Raw genomic sequence first — 19,802 nt, forward strand, 5'->3', positions numbered from 1 at the left:
CTATTTTATTTCATATCAGTTTTAAACCTTTAAATAACAAGTACGTTAATCTTCTAGACAAAATTAAAAAACAGAGGGGCTAAAAAACCGCCTGTCATTAAACAATATTTCCAGCCAAACTTTATACTCATCCTGTGAAGTCGTTGCCTTGCTAGTAATCTTGTTTTGAACATCATTATTGTTGAGCCAGGATCGAGGCATTACAGAGCTAAAACTGTTATTTGGCTGGTCATGACCAGCAACTGACTGGCCTTTACCAGTTTTGCCATGAAAAGCCGCGGAGCACTATCTAGCATTCTTGACAAGTAGCAAAGTAGTTAATTTGATTTGATTGTTCAGTTGTGCCTTCATCGAAGGCCAATCTCTTACATTCTAATGAACCATATTAAAATCATACTCAGATTGAGAAATTCCATTCTCGTTTATTCTACTGCGCATGCGTAACTTATTTTGCTTACATTTGCGTTTCAGTCTCATGCCCAGAGCTCCTCGGTCTATATAGGAACTAGACCGAGGAGCTCTGGGTAAAGACTGTTTGCGTTTCGGGTGCGAACATTGGTTGTGCTTGTCTTTGCTTGAAGCAAGTAACGTTAATAGAGACCTTTAGATCCGACAACGAGTACGAGAACGAGTTTTTAACTTTTAAAGAGAGGCACTATCTTTTTGTAGTCGTGATCGTGTGCGTAGATTGAAACTTTAGATCGTAAAAAATCGGGAATCGACTACGATTTAGTGTTAACCACGCGTACAGGACCAATTTTAAAACTCCTACTCCTACTCGATCTCGTACTCGTCGTCGTATCTAAAGGTCGCTAATATGTCAAGTTGCCAAGTTAAAACTTTGATCATTTGCCTACACTTGGAACCTTTTGTAAGAATTAGCCACGGATACGCAATTATAAAAACAAGCCGAATAACGAAATATATGGCATACTCGATTACATCAATATCAGAGCAAAATTGCAGTGAATATCTGAAACTGGCTGCAGCGGTTTTTAAAAGTTACAAGAATTTGTATGAGAAACAGAGCCTACACACGAATGTTTGTCGAATTTGTATACAGCTTTTAATTTATGACGTATTTCCGGGTCCAAATGCTAACAAAAATTGCTAAAAAGAAGCTAAATATGTCAGTGATTTAACCTTCACCTGAAACTATTAGAATTGTGGACAACAAATTCTATCATGGCGAAAAAGTAAGAAAAATCTTAACACAACTGATTTTTTAGCCTGCGTCACATCCGGACACACACGTCACACCCGTAAATTTACAAAGAAAGTTCCGGATGTGACGCAGGCTACTGATTTTTTCGTTTTGGACCCGGAAGTCGTTTTTCATATAATATATGTTTCTCATATTACTATAAAATGTACACATTTAATCATGATCTTATCATGATGTGCGACTGGGTTACAAAATAGTTAATTGTTCAATCAAGACGGTTTTTGCTTCAGCAAATTGAGCTTATTCTTCGTCGTTATATGCAATGTTTTTTCCAATTTAGATCACGTGTCATTCCCTAGAGTATCATTTCTTTGTTTATTTTTGCGCATAAGTAAAAACAATAAAAACAGAATTTTATTCTCAAGAGAATAACATGTCTGTTATGGCAAAAATATTGCACGCCACGACGAATAAAGTGTATTATGAACACCGCGGTGTTCAGTAAAGATCATGGGTCTTCGGTGCACTGGACGGGGTACTTGATCACATCTGGAAAAGAAAAAGAAAAATCCTATCATTCATTTTTATAACCCCAAGAACAAAAACTTATCGAGGGGGTCTATATATCCGTTTTAATTTACAAAAATATAACGTGGAGAAATAAGGAAGAAAGAAACGAGAAAAGAAAAAGTAATAATAATAAAACTTACGTAGCAGCAATATAGAGTAGAAGAATATCCATTTATAGTTCAAAAACGTATGATGCGTTTTCTAAATATTTATTGAATACTGATATTACCCTCGATACTTTTTCTCTGTTGGTTGAACTATAGTGCGATCCAGACTTGTTAACTTTAGGTAGCCTTGTTTATGCTTTTACTCCGACGAAGGATTATTGTCCGAAACGTCAGTAAGTTTTTTCAACTTTTCACGGTGTAAGATTTACCCTTTTATCATTACTTTATTTATTAGTTACCTTCATATTCTCTCCTGTGGTTTTGCCCTCCATATTTGTCGTAGTGGAGCCTTGTGTGTGCCACAATAAACGCCACTGTTGCAGCAATAATGACTGCAATAACGACATTCTCTATATTCCATGCACAAACTAGGATGACAGCATTGCAGTCGTCTCCCCTAGCAGATGAAGAACAATCTCGAGGGGGGTAGCTGTTGCCTACAAAAGCATCAAATAACGTCTTCTTTAGATTTTACATTATTCTATGTTCTTATTATTTTTAACTTTCACTCAATACCTTGTACGTTTACCTGACAAATTTCGTCATCAGCATATATATTTTCTATATATGATGTGTGTGTGGGATAGTTAAAATAGGAGCAGCCGCATAAAATTAAAAGAGCGCTCACCAAGTTTCGCCCTTTAAAGGAAATTCGAAAAGCAGATAAAAAGGTACCTTTTTTGCGGTTTTGCGAGTTGAAAAACGCAAGTACTAAAAGGTACCTTTAGCTAACGCACCGGTCACTAACTACACAATTATTGATTCTAATAATTGAAAACGCAATGCCAAATGACGCTATCACATGTTTATTTCTAACCAATATTACTATTGGCTATGTTTCATGTCAATTCAAAATTATGATTTCCCCCCTGAAAAGTCAAGTGACTACTGTTAATTGTGACAAATTAACTGTATTCAAACTTAATAACACTGTAATAAGGCCGTACGTTTGGTGTCGCACAGGAAACTACGAGTATAAGCTGAAATTAAACATGGAGTTTTAGAAGCCAACCTTGAAACAATTAAAATATATCTGTATGCAAACTACTAATACCAACAAATAAGCCAATCCTATAAGCAATCCTTTCCAGAGGTCACTAGAGGCTTTTCAGCAAGAAACATAGGTGTACTTATGAAATCGAAGGGAAAATAAACATATGATGGCGTCATTTGGCATTGGTTTTTCAATTAAAATTAATTAATAATACTGCAGTGACTAGTTTTGATAGAAAAAGGTATCTTTTGGTACTTGCATTTTTCAGCTCGCAAAACGGCAAAAAAGGTACCTTTTTATCTGCTTTTCGAATTTTCTTCAAAGGGCGAAACTTGAAAAAAGGTGGGAAATTTCATCACATCCACTCATAGATAAAACACAAAATTTTCTACATTTTTATCAACTAAAAAGGTACCTTTTCTAATCATTTGGATTTATTCTTAAAATCTATGAAAAGGGTAGGATTATTAACGTCGTAAGAAAATAAAAAAATAGTAAAAGCTGAATTTATTGTGATTTTTAGATTCTAAATTCAGGATTTTACGAAAAAGTAGAATTGCCAAAATCTATCACTGATTCTTTTGGTACTTGCGTTTTTCAGCTCGCAAAACGGCAAAAAAGGTACCTTTTTATCTGCTTTTCGAATTTCCTTCAAAAGGCGAAACTTGAGAAAAGATAGGAAATTTCATCACATTCATTAATTAGATAAACACTAAAGTTCCTACCCTTTTTACTGAATAAAAAGGTACCTTTTCTAATCATTTGAATTTGTTCTTAAAATCTATGAAAAGTGTAGGATTATTGACGTTGTACGAAAGAAAAAAATTTGTAAAAGCTGAATTTATTGTGATTTTAGATTCTAAATTCAGGATTTTACAAGAAAGTAGAATTGCCACAATCTATCACTGATTAAACACATCTACCTTAGTCTGGTTTCATAAGTTCGTTCTTTGTCGCGGATATTTTATGTGTTCACTGTACTGAAATATACAAGAATAGCGTAAGCTTTTTTAAAAAGGGGATGGCCAATCAAATCTCAGAAAGAGGCTTATGTTAAGTATGATTAACACTGTCGACATAGTAAATACTAAAACCAAAGCACGAGGTCAAAACACAAGTCAGATATCATGGTAACTAATTTGAAATATTTGACAGAGAAACACAAAATTCAAAACTTTCAAAACTCAACTATTTTTGATACATGATTTGGATTGGCTTTAAATATTTTACAAAAATTAGGACTTCCTACGTATAGACAGAATTACACCACGCTAACAATGGCGTGACTCATACGTAATGTCGCAAAGGGGAATCCCCTAGCTAGATATTCATAGAACGATGTCTTTTATTATTTAATTCTCTTGGGAATGGTTGAAAACCATCAATTGATAATGATTTATGAATTCATATAGCGCCTTTTCTATATGAATATATAATCAAAGGCGCTTTATATTGACTCTTTACGCTTTACTTATTCTAGTACATGCAACCTCTACTATGTTTCAAATTTCTCATAATTTATAGCACATGAAAACGGATAAAATGTTTCGCGTCAACACTAGTCCGATCAGAGGCGGCAAAAAAGCTTCATTCACATCTGAGCATGTGCATCGAAGCTGAAATTGAGCCCGCGCTGATTTTTAGCCTTCCCGCCATGTTTCCATGACAATCATGACGTCATCGTATTCGAAAATTTCCGGGTACGAAATGTTCTCCGTTCACACCAACGGCTAGCCGCAGTTTTCAAATTGTTCCACTCTGGAGACCGTATTCGAAAAAAATCGTTTTCGGTGAAGAATTGTTCCGGATTCGCCCGGACTAGTGTGGACGGCAGGCCTAACCGAATGAATAACAAATTCGGATTCAAATTTATCACAGTTAACCTACTATAATCTGGGAGCTGGATCCTGATTGGCTAAAATTTCTCGTGAGTTTGGTAAACAAAATGGCGTCATTCGACGAAGCAGTGCAAAACAAACATAATTTAACGCATTTAAATACTTATAAACGCGAACCCTTGGTCCAATTCGTGCTAAAAAGAAGGGACATCTTCATAATTCTTCCGACTGGAAGTGGAAAATCGATGATATATCTTGCTCTGCCTTTGCTTTTCGATAGCATGTAGCATGTACACTGATACTTCTGGTCATGTAGTCGTGGTTGTTTCACCACTGATCAGTCTAATGAAGGATCAAGTGAGTAGCCTTCATCGGCTTGAAATATCTGCAGTACTACAACATTCACTAAAGCGAAGCGATTTCACGAGCGATTTCACAGGTGATTGTGGGACTTTTCACTCGTTGGAACTGCAGGCATCGATCGATCTTCAGGATGAGATCGCAGTCTCTTAGTTCGTGTTCTTCTTGGGAATGCCTCTATCAAGGTTTGCTTGACGCTTTTTAACTCATTTTGAAGCTTCAGTAATCGCTTGTAACAAGTTTTACTACGTAAATAAATAAACTCGAAGCGTTAAAATATGTCGATACTTCTATTTCGATTGATTAGAGCAAACCCTCAATATCAACGGACGACTTCCCCACAAAAAATTAATTATTTCCTTAATCGGCGGATTATTTGAGCATAAAAAAACAACATTTATCAACATTTATTATATTTCGGGGAGTATCCATACGAACACTAGTATATTTTCATGTATAGTATTTTTCCCGGGAAAAACCCTTTGTGATTGTGATTGGTCACTGCAGAACAATAGCTCTAATTCTATTGGTTAAACGATTTTTCGACAGAACAATGGGAATGGAATGTAGTGCTCGATTGAGCAGACGTTAGACACTAAGAACAGCTGCTGGGAGACTATTCGCTCAATAGCGCAGCTGCGTCGGGGTTTTCAGTAAAACAGTTGATAGATAGATAATTTATAACACCGTATGGTATGAAAATGAAACTGACGTTTCGGACGTTAGTCCTTCATCGGAGACTCCGATGAAGGACTAACGTCCGAAACGTCAGTTTCATTTTTACATACCATTCGGTGTTATAAATTATCTATCTATCAACTGTTTTACTGAAAACACCGACGCAGTTTACACTAGTTTTCACTAGTTTTCCACGTCATAAAAACGATGACGAAGGCGAAATTCGTACAAACAAACTTACGAGTTTAATTTTAGCAGATAATTTTCACAGCCGATCACAGTTGATCTTAGTTACATGGGTTATTATTGTAACTTTAAGTAAAAATAATAAAATCGGTGCGTATAATCCTCGTAGTGGTTAAACAGAATGCAATGTTTGTCCGAATCTTTAAGCTATTTTTAGAATCAGTGCGCTGCGCTATTGAGGTGTTCCTATAATCTATTTGTAACTTTAATTGAGCTGAACTTACTTTTGGATTTACTTATAAATGTAGAGGGTCTTTCAGCGGAGTTCGTGAGCCATTGGTAACAATGATCTTGAGATTTTTGACCATTGCCCAACGCAATGGGAAGTAAAATCAGTTGTAAAATAGGAAGATAGATCATAAAATACTTCATTTTGCAGCGTGTAACACAAGGTAGTGCAAACACAGCTACCTTAGCCTGGTTTCATAAGTTCGTTCTTTCTCGCGGAATTTTTATCTGTTCCCTGTACGGCTCTGGCCAATCAAATCTCAGAAAGAGGCTTATGTTAAGTATGATTAACACTGTCGACATATTGACGTTGACGTGTGACGTTCGTCTATAAAATACTAAAACCAAAGCACGAGGTCAAAACACAAGTCAGATATCATGGTAACTAATTTGAAATATTTGACAGAGAAACACAAAATTCAAAACTTTCAAAACTCAACTTTTTGATACATGATTTGGATTGGCTTTAAATATTTTACAAAAATTAGGACTTCTTACGACTTACAGACTTACACCACGCTAACAATGGCGTGACTCATACGTAATAATGTCGCTAAGGGGAATCCCCTAGTTAGATAACCATAAAACGATCGATGTAGATCGAGGCGTGAAATTAGCATGAAGTAGGCCTTGTCATTGATATTCATAGTGAATTCATTTGGAATCAGTCCATTTCATATTGTTCAATTTAATGACATCTTGCGTGATCAGTCCAAAGATATAGGATAAATACTAGTTTAGAAACTCTACTTTTAAAGGAGAGCACCACTTAGCGTGTACTCAGAAAGAAATCTAGCTGCGTAGTCCTCAAACCCACCACAAGAACGCCTGCTCTGCAGGCTACAGAATCTAACGCGTTTACCACTCCTGCCGTTGGACGGCTTTTAAAATTCCTAACAGGCCTTGCGACCCAATAGATAAGGCAGCCGGTTGATTTGATACCCGGAGAAAAACCCTCGAAGCAAAGGAGAGAACCAACGCACAACTCTACTCACATACGACATCGAGGCCGGCATGAATGCCTCTTGTCCTACTGAACCCGTGCTCAACTAAGGATTAGAATGCATAGCTTTTAGTATTTGTAAATCATAATTATAACTGAAAAGATTTTCAATCGTTTAGATAAAAGCTAATTTTATATGCTATGCGATGCGTGACATGTTGTGACGACCCTATCGTAATATATATATATACGACATTCAACTTTCAGAAATTTCTGAACATCTCTTGTCGTATGATATATATAAGGTGGTAGAACGGCGGTAACAACTGAAACACATTAGCTTAAATAGTTCGGTATTCCTTCATTTTTTATATATATTTCAGAGTGACAAATTTAACAAAAACCGTTGAAATTAAGCATAATATAGATTCCGAACACTGATGAACATTGAACATTGCACTTTTCTTATATTGCCTACGCATCGCCAGATTCAGAAATTTATCAATTTTGTAGGCTTATCTTATTCTTCCTGATCCATGGCTTTACATCATTTATATTTCCAACTTGCACGCTTTTTTGGAAGCTTTTGCATTGCAGGAGTTCTTTTTTGGTTGTTGCCCAATTACAATAGGCCCTTTGCAGCTAGTGGTCACGTGCTTGGATACCGCTTAGCAACACAAAACTGGAGAGCAAGCCTTCCAGTAAACAAAAGTTGTAATAGGTCAAGCACGCGTGGTTTTATACGATAGTTTCATCGTTCAAAACGCTTAATCCTTTTGCCCTATCTACAAACACAGTAAGATAATCTTAAATTCTCTCCTTTGGACTCGATTTTTGGTTCGAAGTAACGATATTCTTCGCGTTATCGCGAAAAAATTGTCACCGCCGGCCCGCTCGACGGCTGAAAAACATGGCGACTTCGCAAGGTATGTACTTCAAAACTCTCCTTTTTTTTGGTTTCTTTTCAATTATTGGACTTCTAAAATCTCTAAAATAACAGTTTAGATTGTGAATGGTGATCGATTGTAATTGGACGGCATTTTAATGGACGATTTGTTTATTTTTTGTGAGAGTGATTCCACGTCTAAAGTCAAGACTAACCCATGTTTACATATATTCGCTGTAGATGTTAGAACTCCCGACGAGCCATCACATACCAAGAAAAATTCTTCGTACCATTGTTGTGTTCCCTTGTGTAACGGAGATTCTCGATATCATCCTGATTTAAAGTTTCACCGCTTACCAGGCCGTGCAAGGGATGAGCAATTGAAAAAGGAATGGCTGGTGAAGATACGAAGAGATGTGGGCCCACACTTCAAGGTATATAGGAATCTAACAATATCAATGCACAATACGAATTGCCTGTGGATCTTTAAAAAACTGTAATGAAGATAAAAATAGTTGAATACAGTTACATTGTTATTAAAAGGACATTTGATTTATAATAGGTTAACAAAAGTACCAGAGTGTGCTCAAAACACTTCACTGAGGAAGATTACAATCCTCCCACTGATTCTGGACGTCAGTTGCTAAAAAGAGAAGCTGTACCATCAATCTTTGACTGGTCAACCAAATCCAAAGCAAGAAGAAAGATAATTCGACAAGTAGATAGGTAATGAATATCACATATTTCTACTTCAATACATTTCATTTAGACTTGACTGATGGAATTGTACTTGATGTTTATTTTGGTTTAAACCAAAATAATTTTATAATTTTAATAATTTAGTCTTTTATAATTTTTTATTTAGTGTGAACTGAGTGTGAACTGAGTGTCATCATAATTTCAAAACCTTTTTACAGAGACACTCAGACAGATGAAAGTGATGACAATGAAGATAATAGTCCCAGCACTTCTACAACCTTCAGCATGGATGACCTACAAGCACAAGTCCAGTCACTCAGAGCACAGTTCCAAGATGCACAAAAGCAACTTGAACAAAGTAGAAATGAAACTGCAGCTGCCCTCACTGAAATAAAAAGGGTTAAAGTTGAAGCTGCAAAAGAAATTGAGGACATTAAGAGGCAAGCTGCAGAACAATTAGCACTTAATAAATTTGGGCTTGAGAGATTTGGCACAGACAATGAGATCATAAGATTTTATACAGGTTTCCCATCCTATTTACATATTCAGTTCTTTTTTAAGTTTTTGCAGCCATGTGCTGCACAAATGACATATTGTTATGCCTCTGGAGAAAGAGAAAGTAGACCAGACTCAAGAAATATGCTTCTTGTGGATGAATTGTTTATGTTTTGTGTACGCCTCAAACTAGGTCTATTCGGACAGGATTTAGCTCATAGGTTCCGAATACATAAATCGTCAGTTTGCAGGAAATTGATCACATGGACTAATTTTTTGTATTTTCTTCTTGGTAGTCAAGTGATCTGGCCTTCAAGGCAAGATGTTGATAGGTTTATGCCAGAAGGTTTTAAAAAGCTTTATGCAAGCACACGTGTCATTTTAGATTGTACAGAGATTTTTGTTCAAACACCTACCTCCCTACTACTTCAGTCGCAGCTTTATTCTAGTTATAAGAGTAATACTACACTCAAGGGTTTGATAGGCATTACCCCTAATGGAGCTATTAGCTTCGTTTCTAGCCTTTACACAGGGGGGATTAGTGATAAGGAAATCACAAGGTGCAGCGGCATTCTAGATTTGTTAGAACCTGGTGATTCAGTCATGGCAGACAAAGGGTTTGACATTGAAGATTTACTTAGGGAGAAGCGGGTAGAGTTAAATATTCCTCCGTTTCTTGAAAGTCAGGAACAATTCTCTGCCGCAGATGTTCAAAAAACAAAGACACTAGCAAGTCTTAGAATTCATGTCGAGAGGGCAATAAGAAGAGTCAAAGAGTACCACTTTTTTGATTCAGATGTGCCATTGTCCACTTTAGGTTCAGTCAATCAGTTATATACTGTAGCCTGCCTCCTTACAAATTTTCAAGGCCCACTTATTTTATCCAATGGTAATAATGAGGCATAGTGTCTGTAAGAAGTTGGTGAATGTATGATTAATGTGGCTTACATAACCCATTAGATAATCTTTAATGCAGGTTGGTTTATCATGTGTCTTGGATTGCTTTTTGTAACTATTTCAATTTGTTTGTAAATGAAAACTCAAAAAAAAAAACTAATGAACAAACACAAAATCTAAATAGCACAAATAAATATAATACTAATATGATATAAATATAATAAAAAATAAATTAAGATTATGAATTGATTTGTCATTAATAAAAATAATATAATATTTGTTATCATAAGAAATCTGGCCATGGTTTGAGAACAACAACAAAAATCTTAGTGTATTAATGTAAATAGTAATTGAAGAAAAAACTATCAACTTTGTCCTTTGCTTGCTGGAAAAACACTGAATCAAAATTAATTCTAGAGCAAACAAACAAATTTTCGTCAATGTAACTGAAAAAATCACACCATTCTAATCCTGTGAGTCCAAGCTGGCACTGGATCTGGTAATAATAAATGTCTGTTGTTTTCAGTTTGTACTGGTTAGTGTTCTGGTCCTTGGTGAGATACCTCACATTGTCAAATGATGTTTCCCCCTCTTTAACGACCTTTATTTCTAACAAGCCAAAGGGATTCTGACCATTATTTACGGCATCAAGGTCATAAACTTTCCTGTCTGGGCTACAACCTAGCCATGGGCACTTTGGGTGGACAATCAGCCCAGATGGGAAGAGGTTTACTCTTCCACCCTTTGCATTGCTAGCATAGACCATGGCAGCATGTGGTTCAAGTTCAATGCCTCTTCTCATTGCTGCAGTTTGTACAAATCTGGTGGGGTTTAGCTGATTGACAAGGGTGTCAAAATGTGACACCCGGCGAGCGACAATGCCAAATTTGCTTGCTGTTACCCTTTTTTTTCTGAGCAGGTGCCATACATCACTCTGACTTTGAGTGACTGTTTGCTGCTGCACTCTCAGTGATGACTCTGTTGTCACAGACGATGTTCCAAATATAGATTGTTGACGACTGTCAAGACAGATTGACACATTGTTATTAAATCTGTCCTCTGCACTTGAGAGGGGAAGCTCTGGGAAAGAAGTGCAAGTAAAATCATTTATGATGTAGTCAGTTGACATCTTTTGTTGATATGACAGGACACAGCCTTTTGGGACATTTCCAAACTTGCTCTGTACAAATGGGATATTGCCAAGTTGATCTTGATTGGGCAGAATGGTTGTAAAGAGAGGATAAGGTGGTTGGAAGCCATTAAAGTGCTCTTTTGTGAGGGTAGGATACTGGGTAGATGGGGAATACAAATTACTCTTGATATATCTACTGTACGAAGCGCCAAGTTGGGGTTTTTTCACTAGCACGTCTTGTATTTCTTTTTGTGCGATTTTGGATCCTCTAGGTATGCTCCAACGCTGCTTCATGCTGGTACATGTTAGCTCATCAGGCAATGTCCGATGTCCCAGTTGCTTAAGAAGGGCTAAATAGTAAAGAAGCCCGATCACATGATGGCAGTATCCACCTGCCCCGGCTACACATGAGCACAGCCCAGACAGCAATGTCAAATTGTTGTTCTGGACTGACACCTCTAAAATGTGCGGTGGTTCAGACTTCCTCATTGAGCGGTAACACTTGCATTTAACTCTCACGCACTGGTCGGTATATATCACTAAAAAATTGGAAAAATTAGTGTGAATTGTCTGCCATTCATATCATAATGAAATAGAAAAAACATTTTGGCTATCGAGTACCTTTAACGTCATGTAAATAGCCTGGTTCCGCCATAAATTTGTACGCTTTCGAAGTGCTTGTGCAGCCAGACTTCTCTATAGCGTAGCTCCCTACATCATCGAAGGTGAGGGAAGGAAAGATAGAGATGTCTTGAGTTTCTACTTCATCTAAAACAAAAATAAATATAAAAATATCAGTACGAAGAATTTTTCTTGGTATGTGATGGCTCGTCGGGAGTTCTAACATCTACAGCGAATATATGTAAACATGGGTTAGTCTTGACTTTAGACGTGGAATCACTCTCACAAAAAATAAACAAATCGTCCATTAAAATGCCGTCCAATTACAATCGATCACCATTCACAATCTAAACTGTTATTTTAGAGATTTTAGAAGTCCAATAATTGAAAAGAAACCAAAAAAAAGGAGAGTTTTGAAGTACATACCTTGCGAAGTCGCCATGTTTTTCAGCCGTCGAGCGGGCCGGCGGTGACAATTTTTTCGCGATAACGCGAAGAATATCGTTACTTCGAACCAAAAATCGAGTCCAAAGGAGAGAATTTAAGATTATCTTACTGTGTTTGTAGATAGGGCAAAAGGATTAAGCGTTTTGAACGATGAAACTATCGTATAAAACCACGCGTGCTTGACCTATTACAACTTTTGTTTACTGGAAGGCTTGCTCTCCAGTTTTGTGTTGCTAAGCGGTATCCAAGCACGTGACCACTAGCTGCAAAGGGCCTATTAAACCCCTCAAAGTCCTCATAGTATTCAACCCCGTATCTAATGGTTCTTTGTTTATTCATTTATACGATAGCAGCAGTACTAAGGGGAGGGAGCGTTGCGTGACGACCGACACTAAAAACGGATGCGAGGAAGACTACAGTACTAATTAAATGTAAATTACTGCTAGTATATTAGTGTTTTGTGAGAGTGTCGAAATTAATTAATCACGCTGCTTAATTATTATTATTAGCGTCCTGTTTGAAGATTACACTGAAACACTAGTGCTAAAACACTGCACAATGAGACAATAATTAGATCCACTTTCTGTTCCATTCCTGGCTCGCATACCGATTTCATTGTCGTTAAAACTCCAAAATCTGGTAGCAGTTTTAAATTTAAAGATTTATAGAATTACAGATATTGAAAGACTCTTGAGTATGCCTAGTATGTGTTCCCAAATTCACAGTTAATTGTCTTGATCCTGGGTCTGTATTTCCTCGTGATCCGGTAGCTGTGATCCCTAATCCCATATACCTTGTTATGATCTTGTGAGTTAGATTCATATAAAAAACAATCAGAGAAGAGTGGAAAAAAGGTCCCCGGTAGTCTTTAATTGAACATAAGCTTAACACTTCTCTAAATAAAACTCCTAAACATACTCATTCAGAAATTGAGAAATTTCTGCATCTTGTTTGTTCTATATGTGCTTTACGACGTGAGGTATTCAGAAAATTCGGAAAAATTTATACATATATAAATATGCATCTTGATTGTTCTATATATGTTTTACGATATGAGATGTTCAGAAACGTTTGACATTCATTAGATATATATATATATTACGATATTAGATGTTCAGAAATTTCTGAAAGTTGAATGTCGTATATATATTACGATATTAGATGTTCAGAAATTTCTGAAAGTTGAATGTCATATACACCTACTTGCAAGAAGGTTGTCATACAAGAATAGAACATTAGTATAAATTTAGTGAGAAAGGAATACATTAAAAGACAAAAGAAAAAGTTCAGCTTCAGTGATCTTCTTTTGTTTTTTACAGTATAATTCCTCTCCCACTAAATCACTAATGTTCTATTTTCGTATGTCAACGTTCTTGCAAGTAGGCGTATATATTACGATTAGATGTTCAGAAATTTTTTCTTTTTTATAGTACAGATGTAATTGCTTAGAAATTTTCTGAAAATGTGTATTCCCGTGAACTTGAAGGCCGCTAAAGTCAAATAGCAGTGAAGATTTTTGATACGTGTTCGGACGTGGAGTACAATTATAAAAATAAACGCATAAAAGCTACGAGATTTAAGAGCGACTGTCTGTAAAAATCAAACAAAATCAGAAATATGTGGAAAGGCTCAAATTTTCGAATTCGCTCTACTTTTGGATTTTAGTAGTGTATGATGAAGCAAGAAACGCTGTGTGGTTAGTTTTGAAAATACTTTTTAGTTTTCGAGAAAAAGGGAAAAATCGGTTTGAGCTCCAGGGACGATTTTCGCTGCCAAAAGATGGCTGAAAATTGCTTACTTTCGCTTGGTCCGTGTATCAAAACTATTGATCCAAATAGCCTTCTAATACTTTCTGCCAAAAGTACAACTCTTATTTGCTCAATTAAGAGTAGTTTCATAAAAATCGAACAACTCAGAGTTATTTAACACAATAAAAAGCAAAGGGCACTGAGTTACAATACTTGTCAGTGCATCTCGAAAAATGCGAGTTTCCCTATGTGCCATCCTTCCTCATCTTATGAGATTACAGTCAACAACTATTGGGAAACGGCTCTTTTGAAAAATGTATTTTTTATTTTGGGGAAATAATTGCGAGAGCTTTTATTTTGACTCATTAAATATGCAGAAATCATTGTTTGGTGATTGCGTGACTAAAGACTTCTCGAAATAAATTCCCTTGAAAATCATTGTTTTTCAAATCTAGTCTATACAAATAAAAGAAAACATTAATATACTAACCCTCAACACGAAAAGGTCTTTTCCGTTGCTCCATTCATCGGAGTTATCAAGAAATTAGAATTTGCAACCGTGGCGTTGGCTTGTTTTATGCAACCGATTTCCGAAAATACCATCTATCAGTAACTAGTCAGATTTCAATAAGAAATATAGAGAACAGTATAAGGCCAGGGATCCACCTTTGGCTATTTCTTCCAAGAACTACTAGTCAGTAGCGCTTTGATAAATTGGTCTTTAATATTTAACAGATCGATAGGCAATTGTTTGCGAGTGACTGTCAGAAACTGATACCGACACAGCATTCCAGCGTGCAGATCGTGTTATGGGACCATAGTGCATGCACCGACCACTGTTCTTTAATGAAGGAGAAAGAAAGAAAACAGGAATTTGTCTTGCAACAAGCTGGCTTCTTTCATGTAAAGAGAAATCTAGTGCAGGAACTATTCACAGGAAACAAAATTATTTAATGAATTATATCAAAACGGAGCAGTATGGCATAGTAGCTCGCACAGGTGCCTGTAGTCGGCTTCACCATAATCTATTGAGAGAACCACTTTTAAAATTGCTCACAAAGGGCTTTTCATGTTAAAATGGCATAATAATGTATATCTCGACTCTTTTTCTTGCCAAGGATAATACATAAAATTCCAACACCACTAGGGTATGGACAGAACCGGAAGAAACTACGGTACGCTCTTTTCTCGCGCCAACTGTGACTTTTCCGATAATATGCAAACTAGAGACACTAAATTGCCAGTGAAGTTAGAATAACCTACTGAACTCTGTAGGAATCGAATTTATAAATATACTGTTCTGTATATTTCTTATTGAAATCTGATTAGTTATTTGTAAAGAAACACGAACTGTCGACTGGTACTGATAGATGGTATTTTCGGAAATCGGTTGCATAAAACAAGCCAACGCCACGGTTGCAAATTCTAATTTCTTGATAACTCCGATGAAAGGAGCAACGGAAAAGGCCCTTATGTGTTGAAGATTAATATATTCTTTTATTTGTATAGACTAGATTTGAAAAGCAATGTTGTTTCAAGGGAATTTATTTCGAGAAGTCTTTAGTCACGCAATCGCCAAACAATGATTTCTGCATATTTAATGAGTCAAAATAAAAGCTCTCGCAAAAAGCGCACAATTATTTCCCCAAAATGAAAAATACATTTTTCAAAAGAGCCGTTTCCCAATAGTTGTTGACTGTAATCTCATAAGATGAGGAAGGATGGCACATAGGGAAACTCGCATTTTTCGAGATGCACTGACAAGTATTGTAACTCAGTGCCCTTTGCTTTTTATTGTGTTAAATAACTCTGAGTTGTTCGATTTTTATGAAACTACTCTTAATTGAGCAAATAAGAGTTGTACTTTTGGCAGAAAGTATTAGAAGGCTATTTGGATCAATAGTTTTGATACACGGACCAAGCGAAAGTAAGCAATTTTCAGCCATCTTTTGGCAGCGAAAATCGTCCCTGGAGCTCAAACCGATTTTTCCCTTTTTCTCGAAAACTAAAAGGTATTTTTCAAAACTAACCACACAGCGTTTCTTGCTTCATCATACACTACTAAAATCCAAAAGTAGAGCGAATTCGAAAATTTGAGCCTTTCCGCCGTATGTTTGATTTTTACAGACATTCGCTCTTAAAATCTTTAGCCGAGTTGATCGTGTTCCCATGTTTGGAATGAACATTCTTCGTTTGCGCGTTACTTCATCGCGGCCATGTTGGTACCATTTAACAAAAGATTTCTCATAAGCATCCATTGTTAACGGTACCATAATGGCCACCATGTCTTTGTTTTTTAACTCTCTTGGGAATGCTTGCAACACTTCAATTATTCAAGTTTTCAGCTTTGTAAATTTCTCCGTAAATTTTAAAACATTTTTCCAGCTTGTCTGTTTGGTTCATTGGACTGTCCAGTTGGCAACCAACCAAAACAAAATTTTATTTCGTTACACCAACACATTGAAGTGATATGATAGGTGGTAAATTATTTTATATTTTCATCGCTATTTTATCGCTGATTTGAGTGATGCGTTTCTAAGTTATGACTGTTTATACTTCCAATATGCTAATGATGTGACGTCTATTACGGCTTACTTAAATATACAAAATCGAACTGGTTCATAGATACAACATTTAAAAAGCATCATTATTTTACTAATGGTTTACAAGAAAGCTATTTAATTTTTTTATTTTCAAAATGGCCAGCATTTAGTATAGATATTACGCTAATACAAATTGGTAGACCTTAATTCCAACCTTATTTTCTATGCATTATAATGATATATCGAAGACAAGTGAAAATGGATCTATTATGTTATTTGCGGATGATACAGAAATTCATACAGGACATTTTGATGGGGAGCAGGCAGTCCAACATTTAAACATTGACTTAGCAAACATTCATAAGTGGCTGACTACTAATGAAATGGTAACCCATCCATTGTACTAATTAGAGTGCAATGGTGGGATAAACACAATAAGAAAACAAATGGAGTAGAGTTTAATAGTACTAAATAAGCTAAAGTACGTATTTCACGGGTTTATGAAAACCACTCTATGTCCACCCAATCATATCATTGCGGCTCTACATTTTGACTTTAAGGATATCTTTTCTAAACATAAACTTAATCAGATTAGGAAAATTAACAGTTTGTTTAATAATAATAATAATAATAATAATAATAATAATATTAATAATAATAATAATATTAATAATAATAATAATATTAATAATAATAATAATAATGATGATGACAATAATAATAATATTAATAATAATAATAATAATAATATCATAGATTGGATGGTTTAAATTCTAAATTTAAAGCTTTTCGTTTATAGCAGTGCACATGAGTTCAAGTCGAAAACAGTGTTCGTTAGTCGATATCACGAGTTACTTTATAATCACTGACTTACCGGCATTTGTTGTACTACTAGTATATACGTTCAGGAGGAAAATCATCGCAAGATTTACCCCTAAGACATTCATGACGGCCTTTGAATATGAAATTCTAGGTAGAGTAGTTCAAATGAAGTTTAGTTTCTTTCAGTTTTTGACTTGATTCTAAAGTGGAAGTGTTTTACCGGTGCTTCGCTGTTGTAGTCTCAACTTCTTCTAGTTGTATTAATTCAAGCGAAGTGTTTTTGTTGACAAGCGACCGCAAAGCATGTTCTATTTGTTGGCGCGAACCAATGACGACGCAACTTCCTCCCACTACTAATTTGATCAAAGGCCCTTAGGCGAACTCGTGGATACTTGTTGCACTTTTCGAAGATTGGTCTTCCTGTGCCCTCAGGCTTGTTGACATTCTTAAACGGATTCCAAATATTTCGCTCGATTTAATATTTTGAATGCTCAATTTATCTAGTAAGATGAGTAATCGTCCTTATTATTTTCCTTTTAGCTTCTAGTTCTTCGCTAGTTTGTTGAGTTTGGAATTGAAAATTGTTTCAAAGCGGGCTGTGTGTTTTATTCCAGGAATCATTCGACCTACGAGCTCAAAACTGAATATACAAGATAATCGACCGTTTATGATACAATCGGGACGATCAACATAAAGCGTTGCGTTATGCGTGTTGATTTACATTACTGTTTATCTTAACCTTCAGGGGTCACGGCTCCTACTTCAAATGAAACTATTTATTTACACTGTGAACTAAGCAAATATTTTATAGAAATACATTTAGAAATGATATTTATTTCGTCTTCATCCAAGTCGGTAAATTAATGATTATTTATTGGAGCGAATTCTCGTTAGACCTTCGCACATTTCAACATACAATCTGAGCATTGCTTCGGCTGTTTGTTATCTGGTAATGCGTGGCGATCAATCTACTTTTTATTCAGAACGGCTTATTTAAATGACAAAACTGGCCGAACTTCCTTCAAAACTCCATTGGAATTGTTCTTTTTTTCGTCTTTTACTATTTTTCTACTATCTACGTACATCTACATTGATTATTTTCTTAAGAAGTCACTTAGTAAATACAACTGTTGATCAGTAATATTAAAACTTCGCTCGATCGAGTTTGTGAGATTTTATTCCTGAATACCGCCGTGACTTTGATCTGTCTGTATGGAGAATAAAGTCCTCCAGAGCTTGAAATCAGACTCTCTTCTTGAGTTCTAATTAAAATAGCTTTTTTCGATAACCGGCTCGATCTACGAGTCTTCTGAAAAATCACGTTGTACCTAATAAGCGTGTTTGTTTACTTTTTAAAATACATAAGAAAAAAAGGTCTAAGTCATTGAAATTTTATTTCAGGTGTTAATCGTATAATTTTATTTCAACTTGCATCTTTCCTTGATTCTTTTAATATGAATAATTCGAAGATAAAACTATGTGCGAGTGTGCGAAAGCACAGTGGGCCCCCACGGCGCCCTACAAGTGCTAGAAACTGATCCCACATGGAACATCAGCATTTCGTTTCCTCATATAAAATAACAAAGTAATCTATATGGTATAAGAGCTTTGTGCTTGCTAGTGTCGTGTAACATTCGTAATCAAATGACGTAAGACGATCGCTAAACGTTTAATTATCGATCTGCTAACATCTTAGTGAGCGAGTGAGTGAGCGAGTGACACATTTACATATTCAGACCCCTCACAATAACTCGTTTCTACGCTTCGCGTATCCACGAGTTAAAATAGTCAGGTGGCTAAGTGGTCAGATCTATACATAGCGGACAAAAGCACCAAAATTTGCATAGATGTAGATTAGAGTATGGTAATCAATATTAGGACCGGTGCCCATTTCAATCTCTTCAGGATTCCATATTAATTGCTCTTTAATTTTCTGAAAAAAGTCAGTTATGGGCTCCCTGTGGTCAATATCTTAAAAATGTGTTTTTTTGGCCGATATCCTTTTCAAAATTCATATTTCTGATTCCAAATAGCTAGTACTGTTTGCTATCATCATTTCCATTAATAAATATATTTCAAACATCGAAATAATGGTGAGTTTTCATATAAGTACTTATCGAGCTCGTACCCAGTCCTCAACTCGGTCATCCAAGATGTAATAGACAAAAAAATACCCATTTTCTTCTAAACGTATGGCGATTTTTACATATTTCCCCATTTTCGATACTTTTAAACTTTCATATCTATAGTTTATGCAATTGAATACTATCTTGTATGACATGTATCTTCGATTCAAGGGAATCTCAAACAGACATTCCTAGCT

The 19,802-nt window shown here is 35.9% G+C and overlaps 3 protein-coding genes across 7 annotated transcripts; 1 reads left to right on the top strand and 2 right to left on the bottom strand.

Moving 5' to 3' along the window:
• Positions 1 to 1,358: 1,358 nt before the first annotated feature.
• On the bottom strand, positions 1,359 to 17,670 carry LOC116294514 (uncharacterized). 3 transcript variants are annotated; one of them, XR_016118692.1, is made up of 4 exons: positions 7,242 to 7,303; positions 3,820 to 3,876; positions 2,142 to 2,339; positions 1,359 to 1,714 (listed from the first exon to the last, which is right to left on the bottom strand). XR_016118692.1 is itself a non-coding variant. In XM_089023974.1 (3 exons), the coding sequence occupies exons 1-3, from the start codon at positions 17,602 to 17,604 to the stop codon at positions 1,674 to 1,676; spliced, it is 312 nt and encodes a 103-aa protein (XP_088880100.1). In that variant the 5' UTR covers positions 17,605 to 17,670; the 3' UTR covers positions 1,359 to 1,673. The 3 variants fall into 3 exon arrangements, 1 of the variants encoding a protein (XP_088880100.1); XR_004196932.2 differs by lacking the exon at positions 7,242 to 7,303 and having other exon boundaries at positions 3,820 to 3,991; XM_089023974.1 differs by lacking the exons at positions 3,820 to 3,876; positions 7,242 to 7,303 and adding an exon at positions 17,532 to 17,670.
• LOC148905108 (uncharacterized) lies at positions 7,817 to 10,691 on the top strand. 2 transcript variants are annotated; one of them, XM_089024200.1, is made up of 4 exons: positions 7,817 to 8,115; positions 8,316 to 8,509; positions 8,638 to 8,801; positions 8,993 to 10,691. In XM_089024200.1, the coding sequence occupies exons 1-4, from the start codon at positions 8,100 to 8,102 to the stop codon at positions 10,173 to 10,175; spliced, it is 1,557 nt and encodes a 518-aa protein (XP_088880326.1). In that variant the 5' UTR covers positions 7,817 to 8,099; the 3' UTR covers positions 10,176 to 10,691. The 2 variants fall into 2 exon arrangements, with proteins under 2 accessions (XP_088880326.1, XP_088880325.1); XM_089024199.1 differs by having other exon boundaries at positions 7,817 to 8,509.
• On the bottom strand, positions 9,413 to 12,640 carry LOC148905109 (uncharacterized). Of its 2 annotated transcripts, none has more exons than XM_089024202.1 (3): positions 12,346 to 12,640; positions 11,920 to 12,066; positions 9,413 to 11,837 (listed from the first exon to the last, which is right to left on the bottom strand). In XM_089024202.1, the coding sequence occupies exons 1-3, from the start codon at positions 12,359 to 12,361 to the stop codon at positions 10,501 to 10,503; spliced, it is 1,500 nt and encodes a 499-aa protein (XP_088880328.1). In that variant the 5' UTR covers positions 12,362 to 12,640; the 3' UTR covers positions 9,413 to 10,500. The 2 variants fall into 2 exon arrangements, with proteins under 2 accessions (XP_088880328.1, XP_088880327.1); XM_089024201.1 differs by having other exon boundaries at positions 11,920 to 12,145.
• Positions 17,671 to 19,802: the final 2,132 nt, after the last annotated feature.

The sequence above is a fragment of the Actinia tenebrosa genome, unplaced genomic scaffold (assembly GCF_029948245.1).
Source record: "Actinia tenebrosa isolate PJP-AT-01 unplaced genomic scaffold, QUT_ActTen_1.0 PGA_scaffold8__29_contigs__length_14323225, whole genome shotgun sequence".
In the NCBI taxonomy this organism is placed as follows: domain Eukaryota; kingdom Metazoa; phylum Cnidaria; class Anthozoa; order Actiniaria; family Actiniidae; genus Actinia; species Actinia tenebrosa.

Coding starts and splice junctions, on each gene's coding strand:
- LOC148905108 (XM_089024199.1), top strand. CDS start 8,234: ATGGACGATTTGTTTATTTTTTGTGAGAGTGATTCCACGTCTAAAGTC. Junction 8,510..8,637: donor ATGTGGGCCCACACTTCAAG/GTATATAGGAAT, acceptor GATTTATAATAG/GTTAACAAAAGTACCAGAGT. Junction 8,802..8,992: donor ATAATTCGACAAGTAGATAG/GTAATGAATATC, acceptor ACCTTTTTACAG/AGACACTCAGACAGATGAAA.
- LOC148905109 (XM_089024201.1), bottom strand. CDS start 12,145: ATGTTAGAACTCCCGACGAGCCATCACATACCAAGAAAAATTCTTCGT. Junction 11,838..11,919: donor CTATTTACATGACGTTAAAG/GTACTCGATAGC, acceptor CCAATTTTTTAG/TGATATATACCGACCAGTGC.
- LOC116294514 (XM_089023974.1), bottom strand. CDS start 17,604: ATGAATGTCTTAGGGGTAAATCTTGCGATGATTTTCCTCCTGAACGTA. Junction 2,340..17,531: donor TAGTAGTACAACAAATGCCG/GTAAGTCAGTGA, acceptor ATGCTTTTGTAG/GCAACAGCTACCCCCCTCGA. Junction 1,715..2,141: donor CCACAGGAGAGAATATGAAG/GTAACTAATAAA, acceptor TTTCTTTTCCAG/ATGTGATCAAGTACCCCGTC.